This window comes from Panicum virgatum, chromosome 3K, assembly GCF_016808335.1.
Source record: "Panicum virgatum strain AP13 chromosome 3K, P.virgatum_v5, whole genome shotgun sequence".
NCBI classification, from domain to species: Eukaryota; Viridiplantae; Streptophyta; class Magnoliopsida; order Poales; family Poaceae; genus Panicum; species Panicum virgatum.
Genome location: NC_053138.1, coordinates 42,338,242 through 42,350,508, shown reverse-complemented (window position 1 = coordinate 42,350,508; position 12,267 = coordinate 42,338,242). Strand labels below are relative to the sequence as shown.

General features: G+C 46.4%; 1 protein-coding gene across 1 annotated transcript; it reads right to left on the bottom strand.

Annotated features, from left to right (window-relative positions):
• Nucleotides 1–3,158: 3,158 nt before the first annotated feature.
• On the bottom strand, nucleotides 3,159–6,938 carry LOC120699212 (serine carboxypeptidase 2-like). The gene is made up of 9 exons (XM_039983118.1): nucleotides 6,511–6,938; nucleotides 6,325–6,420; nucleotides 6,128–6,220; nucleotides 5,925–6,010; nucleotides 5,541–5,819; nucleotides 5,247–5,374; nucleotides 4,692–4,787; nucleotides 3,675–3,780; nucleotides 3,159–3,492 (listed from the first exon to the last, which is right to left on the bottom strand). The coding sequence occupies exons 1-9, from the start codon at nucleotides 6,866–6,868 to the stop codon at nucleotides 3,337–3,339; spliced, it is 1,398 nt and encodes a 465-aa protein (XP_039839052.1). The 5' UTR covers nucleotides 6,869–6,938; the 3' UTR covers nucleotides 3,159–3,336.
• Between the last annotated feature and the right edge of the window lie 5,329 nt (nucleotides 6,939–12,267).

Sequence of the window (12,267 nt, the reverse complement as noted above, 5' to 3'; positions counted from 1 at the left end):
CCCAGGGTGAGGCATATATATTGGCAGTGGGGTAGCACATAGCCATTACTAGCCGTTGGTCAAAACTAAACGAAGCATTATTTAAACCGGTCGCCACCATCGGTTTAACCAGTCATGCCAGGCCGTTGAGCTTATCGTTCAATTCTAGCAGCCCTCATGACGTTGTTGCACCCACGCTTGTCCTGACGCGCTGTCGGTTCAACCGAACCTGAAGACTATATTCCCTGTTGCTCGACATGCTCTCTGGACAATGCCAGCAATAATGCACTGATGCCTTCTTATGCACCGTCAGTTTAGCTACTTGATCTACATTTGCACTGTCCAATGCACCGACCATGCACCAACCCATTGATTTTTCATATTGTCGGTTTAACCGGCGAATGTATTCCTGCTGAGACCTGTCCAACTCGTCTCGACTGTCATGGGACCTATAAATCCTACAAAGTAGAGCTCACAAATATTGTTAGTCTCAATGATTATATTATCGGAAAAAATCACTAAAATCACATACAACGTATTACGTACAGCTCCAACTTTTGACCCAACTGTGACCTGATAAACACCACATGATCAACCCCACACGCTATTGTCATATTCTCTTCTTTTCCATTTTCACTGCTCCTATCAAGCCACCTCTGCTAGTCATTCACCTTAACCAAAAATGATCACCAAACATGGCCCCATAATCATCAGAAATACAATGTCCAAAATCATCTCGACGAATTGCTATGAAATAGAGTTTGAGAATGAGATGTACTTGCCATTCACCTTAACCAAAAATGCTTATCGAACTTGCTCTGTTCATCACCGAATTCTTCAACAGAAAAAAAAAATAGCTTTACTATCCATGGATACAGGGACGAGAATATGCAGCTGAGCTTCAACTTCTAATCGAAGCTCTGTTGGAAGCTGAAGTACGCCAGCGAACACTTTTACAGTACATGCATACACCCACGCTTGGTCTTCTTCTTCGTGAAGAAAATCAACTCACCAATACTTCGTATCATTGCCGGAGGAACAAAAGTGCCGTTCAGATACATATCTGTATCAGGCTTTATTTATATCCCATACAGGTGAGTAGAGTATCTGAGGACCAATAGTGGTCAACCCGGGATGATGAGTCATTGATAATGTAATGTGAATTTGATCTCTCCTGGCTCGTGATGTGCAGGCGTAGGATGCGAAGTGGTGGTCGACGGATGCGGTGAAGGTCAAACGAAAGGTTTGTACTGATAGACCAAGGGTGGTGAAGACGAACGTGAATAGGCTTGGACTGAGGGACCCGAAGAGTCCGGGCGGACTCATGAGCGGTCCACGTGGTGCACAGAAGAGCAAGAGTATATGGAGCGTAAGGTGGAGATGGAGACGACGTTGGTCAAGTCAAGCAGGAAGGCGATGGCAAGCTCGTTGCCCGTGCGGCGGGAGCGCGAAAGACATGAAGGCGTCCAAGCTTGGCAGAGGCCTGACAAGCATCGACATTGGAGGTGGCAGGTTTACCAGTTTGGGTCACCAAACCGGGCGGAGGCGTGTTTTCTGGTTTAGGCCTCAAAACCGGACGCATGTCCGGCGTAGCCGGATTGCCGAGGTGGAGGGTATGTGATGCTATCGCGAAGCTTTCGTCGACGTAAAGCAAAATCGTGAAGGCAGCATGTCCATCCGAGGCTGCTATAAACATATGGACTATTTTGCCCCTGCGTGGGTGGTTACCGTAGTTATTAGCGTAGGGGTATTTTAGTCTTTCGCTGAGGACCTCTTGCTAATAGGCATAGCAAGTTGCTCTCCCCTCCTCTCCTTATTTTTCATTTTTTTTCTTTTGAATTTTGTTTTAGGATTTGTTGGAGATTTTGATCGGAACGAAGGTTCTTACCTCCTTTTGTCCTCCGGGAGTCAAGATGTAAGTGACTAGTGTGTTCATCCTCTTGTTGAGCGCGTTTTTCTTTTTCTACAATTTTCAGGGTACTTTCCGTGTGATTTTTGATTCGCGAGTTTTTCTCGATCTTTTTGCAAGCTTCTTTTCGAATCTGTTAATCCTTGGAGTTGCGGACCTATGGCTAGAGTTTCATTAGAATCTAGTGATTTTTGAGTGGGTAATTTGTACGTGAAGATTCGGAATTCCTCTCGGTTATCTTCTTTCTACTCTCTGTTCTTTCGCATGCTCTAGGCGCTCGGTGTGCAGCAGGCAGCTTGGGACGCGTGGCCGCAGCGCGCTCGGCGAGCGGCAGCCAGGCCGACGCCTCACGGGCCCACGACCAGCAGGCCGGCCCACGTGTGCGGGGCTGACTTGGAGCCCAGCACGGCCCAGGCGCTGGTGCAGACCAAGCCACCGCGGCCCAAGGCTCCGTGCAGCAAAGGCCAGCACAGCTTAGACGGCCCAGCTGACCGGCCTAGCGTGGACGGCAGCAGCAGCAGATGAGCACTCAAATTGGTCAGGTGAGCTGAGGTGAAAATTCATTTACTTGAGAAATGTTGCTTTTATGATACAGTAACTCATGATTGGTAATGATCGCTAGCTTGATTAGTTTACTGCTACGTTGAATATTTCATTGCTCTGTCAGTTAGCTTGTTTATTTGCTGGACCAATCAATTTTCTTCCATTCCGAGTGAACTGAATGCATGAGCTTAAGTAGTGGATTTGCTTGGTTTTGATCAAGCATTCTATTTGTTTGGCTTCCGCATTGGCTTGAGAATTATTAATCGTTCCTAGTGAAGCAAGTTCTTTTGCAAGTCATTTTGGAAAAACTCTTCGACGTATCGCTAATCCGTTGCTTCCGCTACGTGCTATGTTTAGCTCGAGTAGATTGATTTTCATCGGCTTCTGCTTTGAGTCAAGGATTCATCGTTCCTAGGATGAGCGTATCATCAGTTGACTCGTGTCATCATAGCGATTAGAAGAGAGAGTTTCTAAGTAGTGAATTGGAGTCAGGTTTTCACTAAGTTTTTGAATTTTATTCACCCATTTCAGTCCATTCCAACACCAAAGTGGCCCGGCATGAATGTTGTCCATCCGTGCCAGTGTTTCTGTTCGGACCCTGTGTAAGCTGTCAAGCTATAGCCCCCCGGTACCTATGCGTTATGAGCTAGCACGGATAAAACAGATTCTTCAGGAAGAACAGAAAAACCCATGTTTGCACTTGTCTCTCTCATTCTCTTCGAATCCAGAAGAACAGAAAAACAAGAACATCTATCTCATGTGCTTGTTCTTGTTTCATTTATTGTCTCGTGTACAATCGAAATACAATATTTGAAAGCATAACTCTCGAATGCTTTACATGACGCAAATATGGTTACTATGATATCTCACCCTGTTTGTGCCAACAAGAATAAACAAAGTTCTAATTATGAGGTGGTTCCATTTTTCGGCATGGCCTTCCCCTGCAAGAAGTGCTGACACAATATGAAAGCCTGTCGCGGTCTGTGGAGAGGAACCTCATGCCCTGCGCCACGAATGGTCACCAAGGTCAGGCCCTTGTACACTTGACTCCACCCGCCAACCTATTCAAAACCAATCACAACAAAAGAAACATTAAACACAACGTCAGTTGTCACCCTTTAGGATATAGTATACGTGAACGATTTGGATACGACAGTCTTCTAACTACAGTTCAAAAACGTCCGTCAATGACTCATGAGGTTCGCATGAGGAATGCAAGTTTGAGTGGATTATTGAACCTGACCTGTTTGTGATCATACCACGGGTACCAGCTCGTGGTAGTTGGAAGGCCCAGAGCATCGATGGAGTATCTTGTTGATGTCAAGGGGATCACTGCGTCAGTATCTCCGCTGCGAAATAAATGAAGGACCAAATCATTCTCTTAGTTTTTGTGTATATAGCAAAGGAGGCCATGTAAATTCAGCATAATTGTGGCCTTTTGAGTGCAGAAGACTGTCCACCCCTGTCGGTCCAAAATCAACATACAGGTGAGTGTGCAATACCTACTGCTACTGGACTAGAGCCTATCCACGCGTCCAAGGGGGAAAAAATTGGTTCGAGTATGTAGTTGAATTCAAAAGCAGTTTCGTTTCACTTTCGATCATGATTTTCTCGCCATAATCTCCTTGATGACAAGTTGACAGTGACCCTCAATTGAACTAGAGATGATGATGCCAAAATTTTCCGCATAGATGACAATAATTTCGCAAATGTGTAACGACGGCGGACAAGGGAGCCGCGTGCCGCAAAATACAACGAGTGGTCCATTTGTGACCTCATGGTACTCAGGAAAAGGAACGGTCAACGATGGAATCTTCTGCAGATGACATCATGCACGAACTACATCACCTTCTAACGTGATTATTCATTCCAATCATTCTGCTGACGCATGATGATGGACACGATGGTATACTGATGATGGGAGTAGCTACACACGAGTGTAGAAAAAACTCGTCCTATATATATACATATACATGTATATATATTGATGTTTATTTCCTCAAAAAATTAAATATATGATGCTAATAACAAGCAATTTTTTTTCAATTTGTTGTATGTCGTACACATCATATATTAAAGGTTGAGCTAGTTTATGCACGCAATTTATAACAATATAGGAAACTGTTACATTTTGGTAAGAAGTGCAAGAAAAACAATATGTGATCCAAATCCAAACTTAGCATGCAAGCTCTAAAATCTCAATAAGGAGGAAATAGCGCAGCTAGCTAGATTCAAGCAAACCATGGTGCAAGGAACTGACCTGAAGACCCATATCCTAAGGCCAGCTGCAATAAGCTCCTTGTAGATAGGAAGCATGGATCTTGGTGAATCTCCCCAGTGATCATACAAGGGGTCGCTGCGCGGGTCATGGAACGAGACGAATAAGAACATTTCGACCATACATGCATGAACCCAATTTGGCACTACTTAGACCTCATAACTTCCATGTAAGAATAATTAAATCTATCACAATCTGGACATAACAGTTTGCCTGATCATGTCTGTGTGCATTATCCTGGCTATCATAGTACGAACGAACCTATTCCCTCCGTTTCAAATTATAAGTCATTCCAAGAATCTTGGAGAGTCAAAGTTTTTCGAGTTTGACCAAATTTATATGACAAGATAATAACATTTATGATACCAATTAAGTATGATTAGATTTTTTGTTAGCTATATTTTCATAGTGCACATATTTGATGTCATAAATTTTTATATTTCTTTCTATAATTTTGGTCAAACTTTGAGATGGTTTGGAATGACTTATAATTTGAAACGGAGGAAGTATTGCCAAAAAAAAAAGTACGAACGAAACCTGCAGGTGACCCAAGGGTAGTTTATGCCGGTGACGTTGGCGTGGAGGGCCCTCTGCACCTCCGGCCGGTTGTAGTAGACCGTTGAGTGGCTTCCGGTGCACGGGTCATACGATCCCCTCATCCATGGCTGAAAGAGCATGCACCCGCCCGGCCACATATAATATGCGTAGACGGTCAAGACGATCAGTGAACACAAAGGAAAGGGGAAAAAAGATGCAACACCAAGCGTGCGTTTGCAAACTCCGGGCTCATCAGAACTGTTCGAGCATGGGGATGATCCTCGCGTTACTCACGTGTCGGCGCATCGGCCTCCGGCTCTTGGTCGCCGCCGCCGCCGCCGTCGCCGTCTGGTTGCACAGAGGCGTGTAGATGCTGTACATGTCGATGTCGCCCTGCTCTGTGGCGGCAGCGTCCTGGGAGGCGTTGCACGCCGGCGAGGGGTGCATGAGGGAGTCGTTCAGGCAGGTGGCCCGGAGGAGTTGGTACGTGGCGTCGGAGATGAGCCCGTGGTTCCACCACGACTCGAACATGCCGGCGTAGTCGGTGTGGTCGTTGGTCACCGCGTTCCCGACCTGGACAAGATTTCAGGGGGTTGGGCGTGGTTCTTGTTCCAGACAGAAAAAAAAAGAAGGCACACGATGGATTGATGCGGCGTTGAGGCCGGCCGGGCAAAGTACCATGAAGCCTTTGAAGTTTATGATGGGTTTCGGGATGCCGATGTTGTTCCGGTACACAAGTTGGGACAGCTGAGGAACGTAGTGCCCTGCCGATTTTATTCAATTCTTGCGATGATATTTTCATGACTGAAAGTGTGGTAGTAAAGCATACACGACACGGCACAGGGTAGAATGAAGAGAGCAAGCACTGCTACTACATGCACCTGCGTAGCTCTCCCCGGCGATGTAGAAATCCCGGTACTTGTACTGCGGGAACCTCTCGAACCATTTCACCAGGAAAGCATAGGAATCATGAGCTGCCAAGACATTATTTCCGCACAGTGGGCTGAAGGCTCAAGCCACGGATCGAGCAACAGAATATTATGGACGCAGAGGAACCGTCAAGTTCGTGAAAACGTACCTGTTCTGTTGTCGCCGGAGGTGTAGAGGTCGGAGGTGGTGTTGGTGTACGAGAACCCCACGCCGGCCGGCGAGTCCACGAACAGGATGTTCGCCGCTGCAGCCATTCACAGTGCAATCTCAGGCACCATCAGTTCATTACCTTTCGCAACATGGCAAGTTTTCAGATGGCAGCAAAGTAGCGGACCTCTGTTCCACCGGAACTCGTTGAGGAAGAGCGTCGCGCCGTCCGGCCGGATGCGGAACGCGCCGAGCTCCTCCGACGCGCCGTACGCCACCGACGAGCACCCTGGCCCACCGTTCAGCCACAGCACCAGCGGCGCCGGCTGGGACTCAGGGGGCACCTCCTGCAGCCAATAGAACAGCGCCCGTCCGGCGAGCTCATCGACGGTGACGTACCCAGAGTACATCGGGAAGTCTACGGCCGGTTGCCCGGGAAGCCGGTCGATGCGGTCGGCAGCGCTACTGCTCGTCGCCGCTGCTCGCCATGCCGATGCCAGGAGCACGGCAAGGAGTACTGGAGCTGCAGGGAAACTACCGGCCATCGTGCCCAGTATCGGATTAGAGAATTAGAGTTTCTTAACTGCAAATTTGTGACACTTTGCCGTATTAGAAGTGTGCAAGTACAATGAGTATAAGTAGAGGAGCTTCATGTCATTGTTCGGTTTGGACCGCACGTTCTCTTCTGATGTTATCTTCTTTCCTACTACTCTCTCCGTTCCTAATTATAGGTCGTTTGACTTTTTTCACTCCAAGTTTGACTATTCGTCTTATTCAAAAATTTGTGCAAAATATCAGTTCTTTTGTTGTGGCTTACTTCATCAATACAAGTTCTTCAATAATGAGTTAAATTTGACTATGTTTTCATAAATTTTTTGAATAATACGAGTGGTCAAATTTGGTGTCAAAAAAATCAAACGATTTATAATTTGGAACGGAGGGAGCACTAAATTTCAGTTTATTGGTCAAATTTGACTAGGATAAAATAAATAAAATGAGATTGCGACCTCTTGTAGTAGTTGCAGGATCGCCGTCAGAGAAATCCACCAAAGAAAAGAAAACGAAATGTGTAGCGATGCTTGCCAAGTTGGAAACCTTGCTATCCAGCTAGTTTTTCTGCACCATTAGTGTCAGACCCGGGACGACGGGACAGCCCATAGGTACAGAATATTCTAGAGTAGGGAGTAGTACATGGTTATGCCCTACCTCCTTTGTATCTACCCGAATAAGAGTAGAACCAGTCGACGGTCTCGGGAACTAGCCGAACCTCTCGGACTAGAATCCTAACAGAACTCGACTAAGATTTCCATGTAACCCTATTCCCCCAGACTATGTAAGGGCAAGCAGGGACCTCTCCAAAACATCGAACAATACCTGAGGGAATACAAACCACCACACAGGATGTAGGGTATTACGCTCCGGCGGCTTGAACATGTCTAAATCCTTGTGTTCCTTGCACCATCGCGTTCGGATCTCGGCGAGTCCCTACTCATAACCACTGTCCTCAGGATACCCCTCGGAAAACCCGACGGTATAACACCGACAGCTGGCGCCCACCGTGGGGCCTCTCGCCAACGATCATTGGAAGAACTCGATGGCTTCTCTCGACGACACTCTGGAGCTCGAAAAAGGCACATCCCTTCGCGTCGGCTCCAGGATCTTCGTCACCGACGGATCAGGCAGCTTCGAAAGCTATTCAATCAATCAAGATCCCCCAGAAGTTTCAGAAGCTACAAAACTCCGTGAATTCGACGAATTCATCGATCAACTCGAAGAAATCGAATTTTCGAACCTCAACAACGAAGCCCGGATTCAACCCGAATTCGACGCAATCAAAGCCAAAACACTCTCTGAATTGGAAGAGGACTTGGAAAAACTGCTGGAAGATTCCAAGCAAGAAACTTCCACGAACGGAAATACCATACTGCCCAATGGCATCCGCGTCGCTGAACCAAGTCTTCGGAAGAAAAAGTCAAGGACTAGCTTCAAGAAAATTACTCGCAAAAAGAAACAGTCAAAAAACACTATTTCAAACAGCGATGATATTGATGAAAAGATCGAGCACTGCCTCCAGAAAGCTGAAGACACGTTCAACATCAACACTTCTCTCGAAGAATTCTCCAACCAGCAGACTTTCAACTCTACAGAGCTGGAACAAGATCAAGCTTTTGCCGAATATCTCGAAGAATTGGACGAAACAATTTCTAAAGAAAAACTAGCTGAATGGTCACACGACATTGACCTGTTCATGGAAGGATTAACTAATCCCGACAAGCTTGAAGCTCTCTGGGAGCAGTCTAAAGCGAAGAAGCTGTGGGACGACTCACACAGGTCACTGGATCAACATTTATCACAACACCACCCTGTAGAAGACTCTGTGTCAATCGAAAACTAGATGAATCGCTGGTGTAACATTGTTCAAACTCCAAATTCCCCTACCCCGCAAGAAGATCACCGCATGCCGCAGACGAGTTCTTCAGAAAAACGGGACAATTTGGACAAATACAATAAATTCATAAATGAACTATCAATTCGAGTTGAAGGCGGATGGCCCCCAGCGGACCACATCCCACACGACGAAGACCTTCTGCGACATACTCTCGGACTACCTCCCCGAGTCAAGCAAAACAAGAAAACCTACCCGGTTTCGGTTCAAGACATTAAAAGAAACCGACTCGCACTAGAACCCGATTCGGACAAGAGGACCGAACCCGACAAGAAGTCGACTTTCACAGTCACTATAAAAGGAGAACTGCAGCCCTCAATTCAAGAAGAGAAGCAGCAACTCTCAGAAGACGAAGAACTACCGTTCCAGCAAGGTCTCCTACTCAAGGAAGACAACATCAATTCAAAAATTCGTGGCCACAATCACGAAATTTTCATGGCTTTTCTTTCGGACATCATAAACCGAAAAAGTGATTCTACAGCACTAGAAGACTTGGACTACGATGAATTCCTATCTGAACTGGAGATATCTGAAGCAGCAGCAACTAGCCACGAAAATCCTCCACCGGGAATCACAGTCACCGTCCATCTAGACAACAACCCGAAGATGATTCTCAAGACAGAGCATCATCAATAACTTGGTGACTCGTTCGACTACTCCAACAGTGACTTACACAATGTTATCAACATTGGCCGCAATGCAAAAATAGTCATCATCAACAAAAGGGAATACCATGAGGAAGTCGAAGCCTACATTCCGACATCTAATTACCGGATACCTGATATCTACGGGTACAATCCGCGAAAATGATGTCGCGACAATGCAGCACCTCCTTCTCAACCAAAGCAGTCGACGATTGATTCTACTCACAAGAAAATTCATTCAAAATGCTTCCTGCATCCCAAAGGAAAACACTCGAGTTTTCAATGCAATACTCTTCGCAAAGCGCTCGGAGCACCTCCAACTTCTGCCAACAAAGACAACAAAAAAGAGAGCCAACGCGTGTAAAATCCTTTCCAATAAGGAATTAAGCGTGCTAGTTGCTCAAACGAGTCATCTATTGGGCTTACCCCCGGTCTTACACCCAATAAAGACTAGGATGGGTTCACCCGAGCTCTGACTTGAGTCATCTATTGGGCTTACCCCCGGTCTTACACCCAATAAAGGCTAGGATGGGTTCGCCCGAGCTCTGACTCAACCCCAAATTACTCGCACTGGCAATTGAGTCATCTATTGGGCTTACCCCCGGTCTTACACCCAATAAAGGCTAGGATGGGTTCGTCCGAGCTCTGACTTAGTTCGCTACTCGTGTTGACAGAAGGCAAGTACTAAAATGAGTCATCTATTGGGCTTACCCCCGGTCTTACACCCAATAAAGGCTAGGATGGGTTCGCCCGAGCTCTGACTCGAGTCATCTATTGGGCTTACCCCCAGTCTTACACCTAATAAAGGCTAGGACGGGTTCACCCGAGCTCTGACTCAGTTCACCACCCTTGTTGGCAGAAGACAAATATTCAAGTCGATCCCCGGTCTTACACCCAATAAAGGCCAATGGATGCACCCGATTAAGATTCCAATATAAAGAAATCGAGTGCTTCAAAACTGGATGAAAGAGAAGACTTCGTCGCCAGAGACATGAGCTTTCCCTTCTTAAGGGGTTATTTCTTCAGGAGTCGTTACTCCATCAGTTACTTCAAATACCAACCTTTCTTTGTTTACTCAAGGTAAAAGGCACGGCGAATCGAGTAACTGGGGCTAAGGAACATGTGCCTTGCGGCCCTAGAGACAAGTTCTCTACCACCTTCAGGAGTAAAACCTAGAGACATGAGCATGGTTACTCCTTCGGTTACCTCGAATACCAACCTTTCTTTATTTACTCAAAGTCAAAGGCACGGCGAATCGAGTAACCGGGGACAAGGGACACGAGCCTAACGGACCTAGAGACAAGTTCTCTACACTCTCTCATCCATGAGACGATGGCTATTTTGACTACTTCGGTACTCGACCTTCGGAGGGACATGCTCCTCATATCCTAAGAGGATTATCTCGTCCACGAGGCGACAAATTCTCGACTACTTTGGTACTCGACCATCGGAGGGACATGCTCCCCATATCCCAAGAGGATTATCTCGTCCACGAGGCGACAAATTTTCGACTACTTCGGTACTCGACCTTCGAAGGGACATGCTCCCCATATCCCAAGAGGATTATCTTGTCCACGAGGCGACAAATTATCGACTACTACAGTCACCGATCTTTGGATGGGTCAAGTTCCCTATCTCCCGAGAGGATTTTTCGCGTCCACGAAATGACGAATTATTCGACTACTTCGATACTCAATCTCCGGACAAGACACGCCCCTATCTCCCAAAAGGATTTCTTCATCCACGAGGCGACAATTGATCAACTACTTCGGTACTCGATCCTCGGATGGGACAAGTTCCCTATCTTCAAGGACTTAGTCATCCAAGAGATGACAATTCATCGACTGCTACGCACTCGACTTCGAGAACGTACAAAAGAAGAGAATAATTGACTACTACAGTACTCGAAGCAATCTCTCCACTTCCTACAAAGGAACTACTCGTCCACGAGACGACTAGCAAATCGACTACTACGGTACTCGAAGAAATGACTCAAGACAGCCGATGACAAACATCATGAAAAAGGCAACTAGCCAATCGGCCGTCAACTCAAAAGAAAGTACTATACATCATAATGTCAAAAGTACTGCAATGGATACCCATCCACGCAAAAGCCAAAGGAATATTACAAACAACTGTTCAAGCCTCTATCGCAGGCTCTAACCCACTGATAACCTTATCAGCGATGGGTTTCATCTCCGCGACATATCCAGAGAATTTCTCTTCCAAATAGCCCACAGCAACCCCATCACCAATAAGCGATAAGTTCGCTGAAGGAAGAAAGGACTTAACCAATCCTAGGGCATGAGCTAAGTAGTCCCTAGAGGTGTCGGAGAAGAAGCTACTGAGCCGCTGGGGGGCTTCACGAAGACGCTCCAGCAAACTCTTTTCGCCAGCTTCTTCATCTTTGACCATCTCGACGACTACTTGAGCCGCTGCCTCAAGATCAGCTAGCTACTGAGCCTTCTGATCATGATCAGCCGCCAAGTCCCTGATCTGTTTCATATCACTGACCGCTTGCTTGTCAGCATCAGCCTTGATCTTGGTCAGCTTCTCCACAGCATCTGCGTGGCGATACATAATATTTTTAAGATCAATCACCAGTTCATCCCATTTTCAACAATAAACTTTTAAGCTCTACCAAAGCAAGAAAAACATAAGCACAGAACAAAACCACTCGAAGGACAAGCATCAAAGAAGGAAAAGAATACCTTTCTTCTCCTTGGCAGCAGCCTTGGCCCTCTCCTGCAGCTTGGAGGCCTTGACCTTCATAGCAGAATTGTCCTGCTCCAAAGTTTCCATCTGGGCTTCCAGAAGCTTGACATTTTCCAACTGCTCCCGAGAAGACTTCTCA

What these genes read in the sequence shown, in the direction of transcription:
- LOC120699212 (XM_039983118.1), bottom strand. Translation starts at nt 6,868, where the DNA reads ATGGCCGGTAGTTTCCCTGCAGCTCCAGTACTCCTTGCCGTGCTCCTG. An exon ending in GGAGGCCGATGCGCCGACAC is followed by an intron (nt 5,375 to 5,540) that starts GTGAGTAACGCG and finishes ATGCTCTTTCAG; the next exon opens with CCATGGATGAGGGGATCGTA. An exon ending in CTTAGGATATGGGTCTTCAG is followed by an intron (nt 3,781 to 4,691) that starts GTCAGTTCCTTG and finishes TTTATTTCGCAG; the next exon opens with CGGAGATACTGACGCAGTGA.